The 13,237-nt window shown below is 34.1% G+C and overlaps 1 protein-coding gene across 1 annotated transcript in view; it reads right to left on the reverse strand.

Moving 5' to 3' along the window:
• LOC136037997 (FAST kinase domain-containing protein 4-like) overlaps nt 1-13,237 on the reverse strand; it is a gene marked incomplete in the record, with an annotated part of 31,258 nt that overhangs the window by 13,414 nt on the left and 4,607 nt on the right. The window contains 4 exon segments of the mRNA XM_065720911.1: nt 2,184-2,314; nt 4,756-4,873; nt 6,804-6,953; nt 11,625-11,846. Of these exon segments, the coding sequence (XP_065576983.1) occupies nt 2,184-2,314; nt 4,756-4,873; nt 6,804-6,953; nt 11,625-11,846 (621 nt within the window).

A 13,237-nucleotide genomic window follows, 5' to 3' on the forward strand; every position in this document is an offset into this window, starting at 1 on the left:
AGAGAGAGAGAGAGAGAGAGAGAGAGAGAGAGAAGGGGTTCCAGTTGTTTTCTTCTTTCTGTTTGGGTAAGGTTAGTTGAAGATTTAGTTAAATATCCGTTTTATCTTTTCGTTTTATTCAGAGGCTGAAAATCACCAGCATTTAGTTATTTGTTTATTGGTTATTTTTCTTCGTTCTTCGTTATTTTTTCGTAAGTCATGTATAATCTCGGTGGGCTCGGAAGGTATTTTAGTCGTTTTCGCCAAACAAAAGTTACCACTTAAACCAAATCTTAGCTTTAAGGTTTCAAACATAAAATATCTTACAACAGAGTTTAACCTTGATTTCCTATACAGTAAAAGTCTTCACCCGATACTTATATAACATTTTGTTCTCCTTTCTATTCATCTTCTAGCTTTATCGGTGGTATTAATTGTAGCGTCAATGAGTCACTCGCTGAGAACCTGAGACATACCTGGGGACACTTTTTCTGGAATTATTTGGAACGTTAGCTTGTTTTATTTAAGTAGCCCTTTTAACAAATTTTTATTCTATATACGAAGAATGAAAGAAAACAAGGAGAAAAGGGAGGAAGAGGAAAAAAGTAAGCTCTTGAAACCTCTCAGTAGACTTGACTTTATTAAACAAGAAACGATATATATAAATCTTATACAAAGGAGACAGGGAGGCAACTCGTTTTGTCTCCTTTAACAATAGAGAGAGAAAAAAGAAGAAGGAATTACACCTCAATTGCTCACACGGAGTACATAAAAAAGAGAGAAAGAGAGAGAGAGAGAGAGAAGAAGAGGAAAAAAAATCGACTCGTAGACACGGATGGGACTTATAAACTAATTTATAAATAAATCACTTTACATTCGGTCCCCACTACTATAGGCAGAAAGAACTATCTCTTTCAATTTCTTTTTGTATGTATAGAGTGATGGTGATTCATTTATTAAATCAAGTAGTTTATATTTATTGGCAATCTCAGGAAGTTGATATTTGTGAAAAATTTGTTGTAAATGAAGAATATCAAGAAATAAAAATGATGTTTTAGTTTCAGATAATTCTTTTGTCTTCCTAGGGTGTGTTAAAAAAAGGTCCAGGATTCTTATTGCCTTGTTTTGGACAATTTGGAGTCTTCGTAAATGTGAATGGAATGTCAGCATCCAAACGGTCGGGCAATATTGAAAATAGCACTACACTAATGAAAAATGTAATTTTCTCATTATTTGGTAAGGAAACAAGAACTTTACTCTATGCAAACAGCCGAGATTCCTGGACACTGTTGCCTCGAGTTTATTAATATGCGCCTTGAAAGACAGAGTTGAGTCAATGTAGATACCTAAATATCTAAATACATCCACTCTTTTTATGGAGGAAGCTCCAATACTAATAGTTTTAAATAACACACTGTTCTCAAACTTCTCCCAAAAATCACAATTCCGACTTCTCTAGGTTAGGCATTAGTCGATTAGCATGAAACCAAGAATTTACATTAAAAGCAACGGTTTCGAGGGCCATTCGTAGGTCCTCCTCGTTGCCAGCCTTCAAACTAATTGCTGTGTCGTCTGCAAACAATATTGGTAATTCATTGTCCGAGAGCATGCATTTTGGAAGGTCATTTATGTATATCAAAAAAAGTAATGGCCCCAATACAGACCCTTATGGAACCCCTATATTTTCTAAAGGAAAAATATGAGATGATTCCTCACCAACTTGGACTGTAAAACTTCTTTCTAATAAATAAGATCTCACTAACTCAAGAGCTATTCCACGAATTCCTACATTTTCCAATTTATCAAAAAGAATTGTATGTTCTGTTGTATCAAAAGCTTTTTTAATGTCTTAAAATATAGTTGCCGCCAAGTAACCATCATCCATAGCATCCGATAAGAAATTATGTAAAGCGGCTACTGCTTACTCTGTTGACCTACCACACAAGAAACCAAACTGATTGGGAGAAAAAACTACTCTTTACCAGAAATGAGACATGAATTTAGTGACTAACTGATGTTGACTCTAAAGTTAGTTATTTCCAAAATCCTTTACGCAAGTATTAAACTCGAAAATATTTCTGAAACTTTAAAATAAAGAAAAAACAATAAAAATTTGAAATTTACCTAAAATCACCATATCTTAGGTGTCAAAACAGGGAAACAAAATATTGCACAAATAACTGGGAAAAGTCATTAAAACTAACCTTAAAAAAGGTTTCGCCATTAATAGGATGATAATCCACAGTAGCAAGGGTCATAACCACTGGTATCAGTACAGAGGGTTCAAGAACAGACGGATTAGAGATGCACCATTCGGATATCTGTTCCAGCAACTCTGTAAGATATATAACTAAGTATCCAAATCAGTTCCAATTCAATTTTGCAAAAGCCTTGTAGAAATTTTTAAGCTAAATTTGCACAAAATGTATAATAAATTAAGGTTTTCGTTAAATTTATTTTATTTCTACTTCAAAAAAGCTATCTGTCTTACTAAATAGTTTAACACTCCGGCCACAAGATTGCTTCCCTAGAAAGAAAAGTATTACTAAAATTAAGCAAAGAAGTTATATGATTAGTACAAGTTTTTCTCACTTAGCCGGTGCTAACATCTAATTGAATGTCACTCATTAGATAAAGTGGAAAGAAACATTAATAAGGTGAACAGAAAAAAAAAATAAAGACTCGAAATAAAAAGAAAAAAAGGCTAAAGAAACTATTAGACAAGGTAAATACAGAAGCAGCAAGGATTTTTTTTAATGCCTAATTTTTACTGTTACGGGGCAGAGTTTCACGACACCATATCAGCCCTTTATTTGCTAAAGCTTAGGAGCAAACGGGTCTGACTTAGTGAGGGAGGAGTAAAAAATCAAGTTTTTAGAGTCAAATTTCGTTAATACTTCCGGGGATACAAGGTTCTGTAAATTCTGAATTGGGAAAATTTCAATATACGAAATGACAAAATCAAAACGAATTGGATTTGGAATGGTTTTTCCTGGAATCGAAAGGTTATACTTTTCTAATAATCACAGCTTATATATTTTGAATCAGAGGCGGCGCTCTAGCTTTGCCTTAGTAAAGAGTCATATGCCTTCAATGAGTTACTTCTACTTTATCTATCAATTTTTCCTGTCCACTTCGTGTAGAAAGGGTGGTCGTAGAAATATGGGATAGGGGGTTCATTCGATTGTAAATCTTAGATTCTACCGCCGTCTTAAAAGCTGAAAATTTATTGAAGGGCCAGCAATCCCTCTCGTTACCTTTTTTACAAACATCCCCTTCCCAAACAAAACATTTTGAGATAGCCATTTTGCTCAGAGTAGTCAATAATTCCAACCTATACGCTTCCACTGACGTAATGCTCAAATAGCCCCGGAACAACAGTAATAAATTACAGAACTAGTCAATTGTTTACAAATAGAGTTAATAGGAGAAAGGGGATCCGAGTGGTCTGAAACTTTTAGGGATTGTTTCATGTACCAAGGGGATAGCACACTTAATACGAGGAGGGTTGTTGAACCCGGGCAAGAGAAATTTACAGGGCATGTACACAATGACAAAGAATTCTGAAGAAAAGTTTTGTATTCATTCATGGCAACGAAAATCTAGGGGATGAAGGGGAGGATCTAGGGTCTAGGGGAGGTGGTGAAAGCCCTACTCTTGTTAGTGGTAATTTCTGTTCTGTTTTAGAATTATTCTATTTTTTCATATTAATGGATTCAATCCACCTATTATCTTTACGTTTCATTTGATTATTCATATTTATTTCAGCTCGTTTTGGGTCTCATTTATCTATTTATAAGGTCTCTGTTCGTTTTCATTTTCAATTGTGACATAGCTTTGTTTATGCTTATTTAGTGTTTTAATATGGGTCCAAACTTATTTTCAAAAATTTCATTTGGTGAAAATGGCTTTTTAAATTGACGGAGAAATAGATGTCTGAATTATTCCCATCCAACCAGACATGTTGGACGTAAACAGCCAAATTCCAAAGGTTGAACTGAGTAGTTACTAAAATAGAAAAAAATAGCCATATCTTTGTTTTAAAAAAGGACGCGAGAGAATATTTCTTTGCAGAAAATGGTGGTTGCTTATCCCACAGTGGCGGCAATTGGAACGAGGAGGCAGGGGACCTGTGACCCTTAGGCTTGTCACCTCTTTCCCTAATTTTGAAAAGAGTAGTTGGGAATGACCCAACAGGTTACCCACAACAAGATAAAGTCTGAAGCCAGGAATGTTATACTGGTGAAGCGTACGGTACAACTTTTGGAGTATCAGGCGAAACTTTCTCAGTAAAAACAGTGACAAATAGGGATTTAAATATAATTATCAGGAATTATAGGGAAAACTACTTCATGATCACCAATTTTTTGTGTTGACTGTTTTTCCCCCTTTTTCAGAAGACCTTATTGTCCTGTTAGTTAAGGTTAGATCATTTATTTGCTGCCATACTAATTTTCGCTCATCTCTAGATGATTAATAAGTCGCCATTTTTATTTATAATAGTTTTAATTAAATAGTTGAGGTTTCAGTAAATAGTCGAGTTAATAGGTAAGTAGTTACGTGGACTCTCGCGCGACTGCAAGACCTCATAGGTTTTCTCCAGCGCGAACGTGTTGTTTAATTTATTTTTTTGTTTGTAATTTGCAATAGTTAACTTGTATGAATTTAAATATATAGAATGGTGAATTTTATGTGCCATTGGATAGACAGCTTTTTACCTTTTTTTTTTTTTTTTTTATCAGTCAGTTAATTGAAAAAAAAGTTCATAGTACATACCTTTGTGTCGACATCTTAAAATACCTAAACTTGTAGCTAGTTTTCCAATTTGAATCGGCGTTGTTTTGTTCATTGAAAGCGTGGACACTGCGTCATTACAAATTCTTTCGATTAATCCCTAAAACAAATAAACATTTACTCATTACAGTCATAAAACAATAAACATTAACAATGTAAGATATATATATATATATATATATATATATATATATATATATATATATATATATATATATATATATATATATATATATATATATATATATATATATATATATATATTACATATAAAGATAATATCTTGCTTCTTAAAAAAGGTAAATCGGCAAATCAGTTGAAAACAGACAGAAAAAAAATGAACAATTTTCACGACTGTAAGTTTCAAACTGACCAGGGGCGAACAGTTTTTCAAGACATTACCAGGCCCCCTCTCAGCTCCCCCCTCCCTTAGAAAAAATATATGGTGTTTGTGGTCCGAGAAACAATCCTTGACGATTTCAAGCCAATAAGAAAGAAAACATTTATTCAATGTCGGGTCCATTAAGTGGAATGGAGGGGCGGGGAGGGGGCATTACCAGACTAAAAAGATTCGAGCCTTTTTTTGGCACCATTTTCAGGGGAGCCAAATTTCCTTTTCAATGTTTTCTTGTGCTTTGGGGTTTACACGGCACTTTTTAGAAGGCCCATGCCCTAAACAAAATTTTGAGCCTCTTCACAGTTTGGACAATCTACAAGAGTCAAAGACGTGAACTGTCAACCTTAGCAACCAGGAGGAGGTGACAAAAAAAGACAAAAAGGGATTTGCTATCAAAGCGCCAACAAAGATCAGACTATTTTATGGCCAAAACACCTACTCTTGGGATAGTTAATATATAATATAATAATTTAATCTAAATATAGATTAAGTTAATACTCGGCCTTCTCTCACTGCTTAAAATGCAGGGATACGTATTGTTTCCTTGTCATTGTTGTTATATTGTTTTTCCAGTTTTCCTCTCTTCCTTCACTCGCCCGAACCTTCAACCCAACCTCTTAAACCCCCTCACTTCACTCATGACAACCAATTTCCAGTTGTTCTTCTTTGGTTTGTATTTTTCGGATTTTTTCGTAGCATCCATTATTTATTGCCTTCTCATGATTTCAAAACTATTCTGCATAAATTTTCGCGTTTCTAGCTTGCTTGATTAGTTTTCAAATCTAGATCAACAGAATATATATCGTATACTAATTCCATCTATCTAAAATTTAAGAAGTATAAAAGTATCCATTAAAAGTTCTTAGCATAAATAAATTGGCATCATTTTAAATAAAGGGGTAAAATTTCCTTCAAAAGAATCCAATCTTGATGAAAATTGCACCGTCAAATTATGGAGTTTAATGACCCTTAGCGATTTTTCAAGCCCCTAACAACAGAAATTTCATGTCTTTCGTTTCACCGGTGTATATTTATTTATTTTTTTTTAGAGGTGATCATATTGGGCTTATGGCCGTAGAATCTTGAGATAAATTTCATTCGAAAGGTGGCCGCAAGTTCTAGTGCCGTTTTAAAGATCCAAAAGGACCAGAGGGCAACTAAACCCCTCCCATGGTATAATTCACCCTGGAGTTCATCGCAGCGTTACATAGTGTCTTGTAAATTTTTTTAAAGAAGTTATTTTCATTAAAAGGTCGGAATTATAAAAAAAAAGTCTCCAAAGATGGCGCAACCCACATTATGGGAATAAACAGGAATTGACCGGGTTCTGGATTCTGATCATTCATGATGCCATCAAAAGAACACTTGAATTCACATCTTGAATAGTCCTAGAGTTAAGAATGACAGAAAGTAAATGAAAAAGATTTTTTTATTATTAAATGGAAGTAGTTTCGTCCAAACTTAAAACAAACAGAAAGTATCCGAGGAAGGCCTAGTCAACGAAGGTGTTATAAAATTATGAGCAAGCAGCTGATGACCCTGCGAATCCTTCTACGCCTAAAAGAACAGAAGCAGACCTAAGTGCGCCGGCGCATCTAAAACAAATGGTAATAGAAAAAACAGATATACGTACTGGGTCGTGAAAAGAAAGTCCAGAAACTGCGTAAAGTAGTCCAATGCACTGATTCATAGTCATTTGATCTGGACTCTTTGATAGATGGTAACCTAAGGCTCTTAAAGCAGGTGTCGGCCTCCTTTTGGCTTTAAACAAGGATAAAATTAGCTGAAAAAAAAATAGAAAAATGCAAATAGGCCTAATTAAAAGCGCAACCAGTTTGAACCTTAGAAGATTCAGTACATTTTTATATTGGTGTTGATACCGAAAAAAATACACCAAGTACACACGTACAAAGTAGCCTTGTGCTTGTAATAGTAAGCCTCACTATTTAACTTCCTTACTTGAGAAGCTCCTTAATGGAACGAGTCAATCCACTGAATTGAACAAATTAGATGTTGGGTATCTTTAAGCAGACAATATAGTTTTCGAAAGCATCAAAAACGGCAGCAAAATCGTGGAAAAACAAATCCGTGAATACTCATTTAGGGTGCGCAAGAAAGGGTCCGAAGAATCTAAGACGGGTCTTCTTAAGCTCTCAAAATTAGTTCAATTTTGCAGATATACCAAAGGTCCTATCTACAAAGTTATTTCTAACCAATAAGAGGTAGCAATCAATAAATTGTGAGTAGTACAAAAGACGCATCCGAATCTTTAGCTCTAATCCTAGGACTAGAAGATGTAATTTTATGAACTGTATTGTTTGTTTTTGACGGAAGAGAACTCTCGTCCTCTATGTTACTTTATTTAATACTTGCAATGTAATTAATTTACACTTGGAATTGAATAGAATTTTTGAACACATACAAAAATGAAAACCATTGACATTACACCAAACAAAACTTTGAAATTTCAGACAGCGTTTTCAACTATTTGTAATTTGTAAGGAATTTTTTTAAGATAACCAAATTAAACTCTTTGGTTTGCAAAGATTTTGTTGGATTTACACAAAAGTTTTCTCTAAGGTTTGAATGCTTATAACTTTGACCAGGCATTAAAGCAGATATATTATATTTGACAAAAACCTACATTTTTTTTTCAGTTTCCAAATGAGAACCCCTTCAACATAATACTCTGATTTGGATACACCAAATCATGTACTTTATTGTTTTTTTTTGACGGAAGAGAACTCTCGTCCTCTATGTTACTTTATTTAATGCTTGCAATGTAATTAATTTACACTTGGAATTGAATAGAATTTTTGAACACATACAAAAATGAAAACCATTGACATTACACCAAACAAAACTTTGAAATTTCAGACAGCGTTTTCAACTATTTGTAATTTGTAAGGAATTTTTTTAAGATAACCAAATTAAACTCTTTGGTTTGCAAAGATTTTGTTGGATTTACACAAAAGTTTTCTCTAAGGTTTGAATGCTTATAACTTTGACCAGGCATTAAAGCAGATATATTATATTTGACAAAAACCTACATTTTTTTTTCAGTTTCCAAATGAGAACCCCTTCAACATAATACTCTGATTTGGATACACCAATGTATGTTTAGAATGATCATATTCAGTGCCTCATCATCATATTAATGATAAGGTTCATTTCAACCGACTTAGCTTAATTCTAAGGACCTAAGACATAGGAGGGACTGGGGTTTGCCATTCATCAGGGGTGAAAGAAACAATTTTTTTTTGGCCATATTTTTTTTACTGTTCTGAGAAGGGAGGGTGTCCTAACGTCCAATTTTGGGGTAAATCCCGCTTTTCCTCTATTTAGAGAAAAGAGATGAAATTATTTATGGCCATTTGTAAAACTGCAAATAGGCCACTGTGGATTGCAAATACACCCCAAATTAGCAAACAATTTTTTCCCTGCCCAGAATCCCTTCCACTTCTCCTCCTTTTCTTAGGCATATAAGGACAGGAAATGTCATTTTGTCCCAGTTAAACTAAAAAATAAATTTGATTAATTTTTTATGGTGAGTATTTTTAAGCTTTCCTGGAATAGTTAAAAGTGAAAAAAAAGATGGACCCATACGGTACACGTGAAACAGATAAAAAAGACGATATTTGTGTTCAAGCAAATGAGACAATCGATATACAAAACACTTGCGAGTGTGTTTCTCAATAACAACAGCGAAGTGAAGTTGGAATGCTAATAAAGGTTTGAAAAATAACTACTAACGCAAAAAAAGTGTTAAACAGCGTGTTTTCATTCCTCAAAATATTAACAAAAAAAAGAAGAAAATAAATAAAGTTAAACAAAAGAAAACCATAGTTTTTAGATTAGTTATATTCATGACCCTTAATTTAATTTTGCTATTTTTAAAGGATGCTTTTTTGTGAGGACTTTTCCAGTTGATCATATCTAATAAAAAAAAATTGCTTCCTAAATAGAGGTTTTTGTAGAAAATATACTCATGCCTTGTGTCTTTTTTCGTTTCGTATTTGCAGCAGTAGCTTTTGTACTATAAGGCAAAATGTGCGCACGACAGACATATATATGGACACAAAACAATGGATATATGCTATGCTTATTAAAAAACAAGATTAAAAACATAAAGCAACTTATCATAAATATTGTTATGGAAAGACTTAGATATTTTATGGAAAGAAATGGGGCGAATCTAATTGCACGTATTCATTGCCACAGACCCTGTTTGAGGAAGAAGCGTGTAATAAGTTTATACACCAGGCACGAAAGCTCAATGAGAAGAACTATTTAGTCCACGAAAACATCAAATAAATGTCCATTTCCCTTTTTATATAAATTCACTTTCCATTGTCCTTTAAATGTCTTAATTTCAGCTCCTTCAATTCTACTTTAAATATGTCACCCGATTGCATTAAAATCATGTCTAAGCATTTTGTTAGAGCGACTCACACTGTTAGCTATCTTAACTGGATTTATCTGATATGTTTCCTTGGATGTTCGCAAGGTTGTATCCACGGAGAGGGGGTAGTCGGTTCAACCCCCCACCCCCTACCCGAAATTTCTGTTCAACCCATAAAAACGAAACGAAAGTGCATATAATTTTTTTTTTAATGCATTTACAATGTCCAAGGTTTTTGCCCCCTCTCCGAACAAAAATCCTGGCTACGGCCCTAGATGCTCATGAAGTGGGTGACAAAGAACTACTGCTTGTTTTTTTATTGATCATATCTTTTTAATTCGCGAGAAAGGAAGCAACATTATTTTGTTTGTATGGAGTGATTTTTAAGTCAATTTTGCGTTGACTATCTGTTGTGGTATGATAATTCAAAGTGAATTTTTTTTATAGTACAAGAATGATCGTTTTCATACTGCAGGGCATAGGTGAGGGAGTGTGTTAGATCTGATTGTTTCAGCTTGATTGAAGATTTTCCAGACAGAGGAGGAATATGAGAGCAATGAATTTTTTTACTTCAAAATATGAATGGGCAATTGTAGGTTGAAGACACCAACCTGTAAAAAAATGGTAGATTCAAGGCAAGCTCTTAGTTATCGTATTAAGCTTTTCTTTCTTCACTGGGGCCCCAACAGCGGCGTAGGGTAACATACATTGGTGTGGTCTCGCACCACTAATAGATATATGTTCTTATAATTAACAGCATCTTTGTTGTTTTTTTTTTCATATATTTTGTTTACCCAAAATGGCGTCTCCCCTCTCAAAATAATTTCCTGTGTGTATGCCTGAATGTTAATAGAAAACCTCCCTTTTTTCAGTAAAGGCATTCATTAGCCAGTATAATGAAGATGTCTCGCTGAAATAAAACACCTTGTAAATTCAGCGCATTGCATTAAATATAACTGCATATGCCACAAAAAAAAAATGCTTAGAAAAAATCATGCTTTTAATCGGCCTTCTAGCGGGCCCTCAAAATACAGAAGTAGTAGATGGCGTTGGATTTTGAATTAGCAGAACTTCGACCAGAATTTTTTTTTGATATACTACTATTCTATGGCAGATGTTGGGAAAGGGGAAATACATAAAGTTCACTTATATCATAAATAATGCCAGACAAAGGCGTCTTGAAATGCTCACCCGGTGTAAAATTCCACCTTATTAAGATGTAAGCTGTTCTCTTTCTGATGTTTATAATTCCAAACTGATGATTGCAAGGCAGGGTAAAACAAGAGTGATGGAAAAATATGTTTCATGGATTAAAATGAACAAACACTGTCCAGCCAAATTGTTCAATAAGTCTTTAAAAAGCAAAAATAATGTTAAAAAAAAGATGATTACCAGACGATAACACTTAGTCTCTCCAACAAATAGAAATGTAATCCAATGAATTTAACAAGTATGCTGCTGAAAACAAGCAAAAATTTTTAATATAGAATAAACAGTCAGGGATTTCAGACTTCTGCTATTCCTTAAGCAGCTAGGTAAACTTGAATCTTTTGCCTTCTAAAAGCAAGCAACAGGAACGCATAATTCCATTGAAGTAAACCAATTATACCTTATGAGTTTTCATTCCCAAAGAAGCCTTTTTAAACTTCTTGAAGGAGGTAAAAGACAAGCCTCAGCCAGGGCTGTCACGTATGGCGGGAGGCCCCCCCCCAAATATTTTGGCCAGTAACGACCATGGTCACAGATACTGTGCCTAATATTCGCTGATATTAAATGTGGGCAAACCAGATACCAAATAGAATTAATTTCCAGATTAAGATGGCAATTTGGCTGCTCATTATATGAAAACCAAATTGATCAAAAAGATTTCACATCAGTTTAGCTTTCAATGTAGAGTTTTGATGAAGTTCATCACCTAGATTTAATTTTTACAAGTCCAAATAATGAAGACTAGGCCAATATGGTATCAGCCACCAAGTTCAGTTCAGCAAACCAATGTCTAAAACAATAATCTCGGAATTAACCAAATGTAATCAAATCTATTTTACTCACTGAAACTTTTTCTTCAAATTTTGAACTTTCAACAGATTCTACAATCGCATCTTCTATTCTTGACAAGAACTTTTTATCAAAATGTTGTGCTAGTTGGAGAACTCTACAGAGATCCTTAGGGTTGCGTACTTCGACCCATCTTTTCTGCAATGTTTGAATGGCCTCATTTTGTACTTCTATATCTGAGATTATAAGGTTACCCAGGTTTCGAGATGCTACAACCTAGAAATAAATTTGGAATATTTTAAACGATGAAAAAACAGGACTTAAGACCATAAATGACAAAAATAGGCAAGAAAGTTAGATATTTCGACCCTACCTTTGGAAAAATTCAGTTAGGGTCTGGCAGTAAACGATAAGTACCGTCGACTAAATATGACTAAGCAATAGCAATATTAGAATTCGAGCTGTTATTTCATACAAAGAAGAGATTCGTAAGCTATTCCAAAAATGTTCTATAAAAATAAATAGTTTCTAAAAATCCCCATAAAAAAAACAATGAATTCAATATAGAATTCTTTAAAATACTGAACCTATCATTCGAATGTAGAATTTAAATGATATTGGATCACACATCCAATAGATATCATGAGTGTCAAGTCACATATGAACCAATAGAACAGCTATCATTTCATCTTCTTTAGTTGACAAAATAATATTTCTATTTATTTCTTTATTAATACATCAAACGGTAAGCAATAATGCTTACCGATCTTGGGGGGTCACTGACAAAGTAACAAGTGCCAAGAACATTAAAAAGCACTGAGATTGTGGATAATAGCATATCGAGTTGAGAAATTGTGACGAATACTCTCATCACATTGGAAAATCCATTTCTTTGGCCTGGTAGGAGCACCCAAACTGATTATTCAACAAACAGAGAGGTCAAAACAAGAAAGGCATGGTCATATCTCTCCCCTTCCAATCAATGTGAACATCAGAGGAAGGAAGAAGGGACAAATTTATATGATCTTTGTAACATTCATTAATACAAACGTTTCAAATTAAGTCACTGGAAAGTAGCCAAGAATAGTAAATATATTTATTTCTTGTGATTAGCCTTGTAGCTTATCACACGACTTGACAAAGGTCAAGAACGACAACTGATTTTGTCATCATGCAAGAAAAGATTAATTATGACAGTGTGAAAAGTTTTACAGCTAGAAAATTCTCAGAAAAGTGGTAGCATTTGGGGAGAAAACTGCAAGAGTGTCCAATATAACATGGAAGACCACCAGAGGGCCTACCTTGGGTCCAGCTGGGATTAGTAGGCTACAAAACAAAGGGTGAAGCAAGTGTTTGTGTAGGAAAGGAAAATCGAAACAGCTTAATTTATCGTCCAGAATACACAGTTTATATTTGGTCCTACTAATGTAAAGCAAACAAACCAGAACTTTACTGCGCTTCATTTAAAAGGAGGCTCTCTAATGGTCTAAATGAGGGCCTGAAGATTAGGATTGCAAAAATAAATGCCATATGATCCCCTTCTCATGATTTGCATATTTTATAGGAGTGTACTTTTAAATTCCTAACACGGATTAGATCATGTTCAAGGTTCAAACCCAGTCTATGAGCGAAAATAAGAGACCCTCAATCATTAAATAAATTTTTAC

The sequence above is a fragment of the Artemia franciscana genome, chromosome 17 (assembly GCF_032884065.1).
Source record: "Artemia franciscana chromosome 17, ASM3288406v1, whole genome shotgun sequence".
NCBI classification, from domain to species: domain Eukaryota; kingdom Metazoa; phylum Arthropoda; class Branchiopoda; order Anostraca; family Artemiidae; genus Artemia; species Artemia franciscana.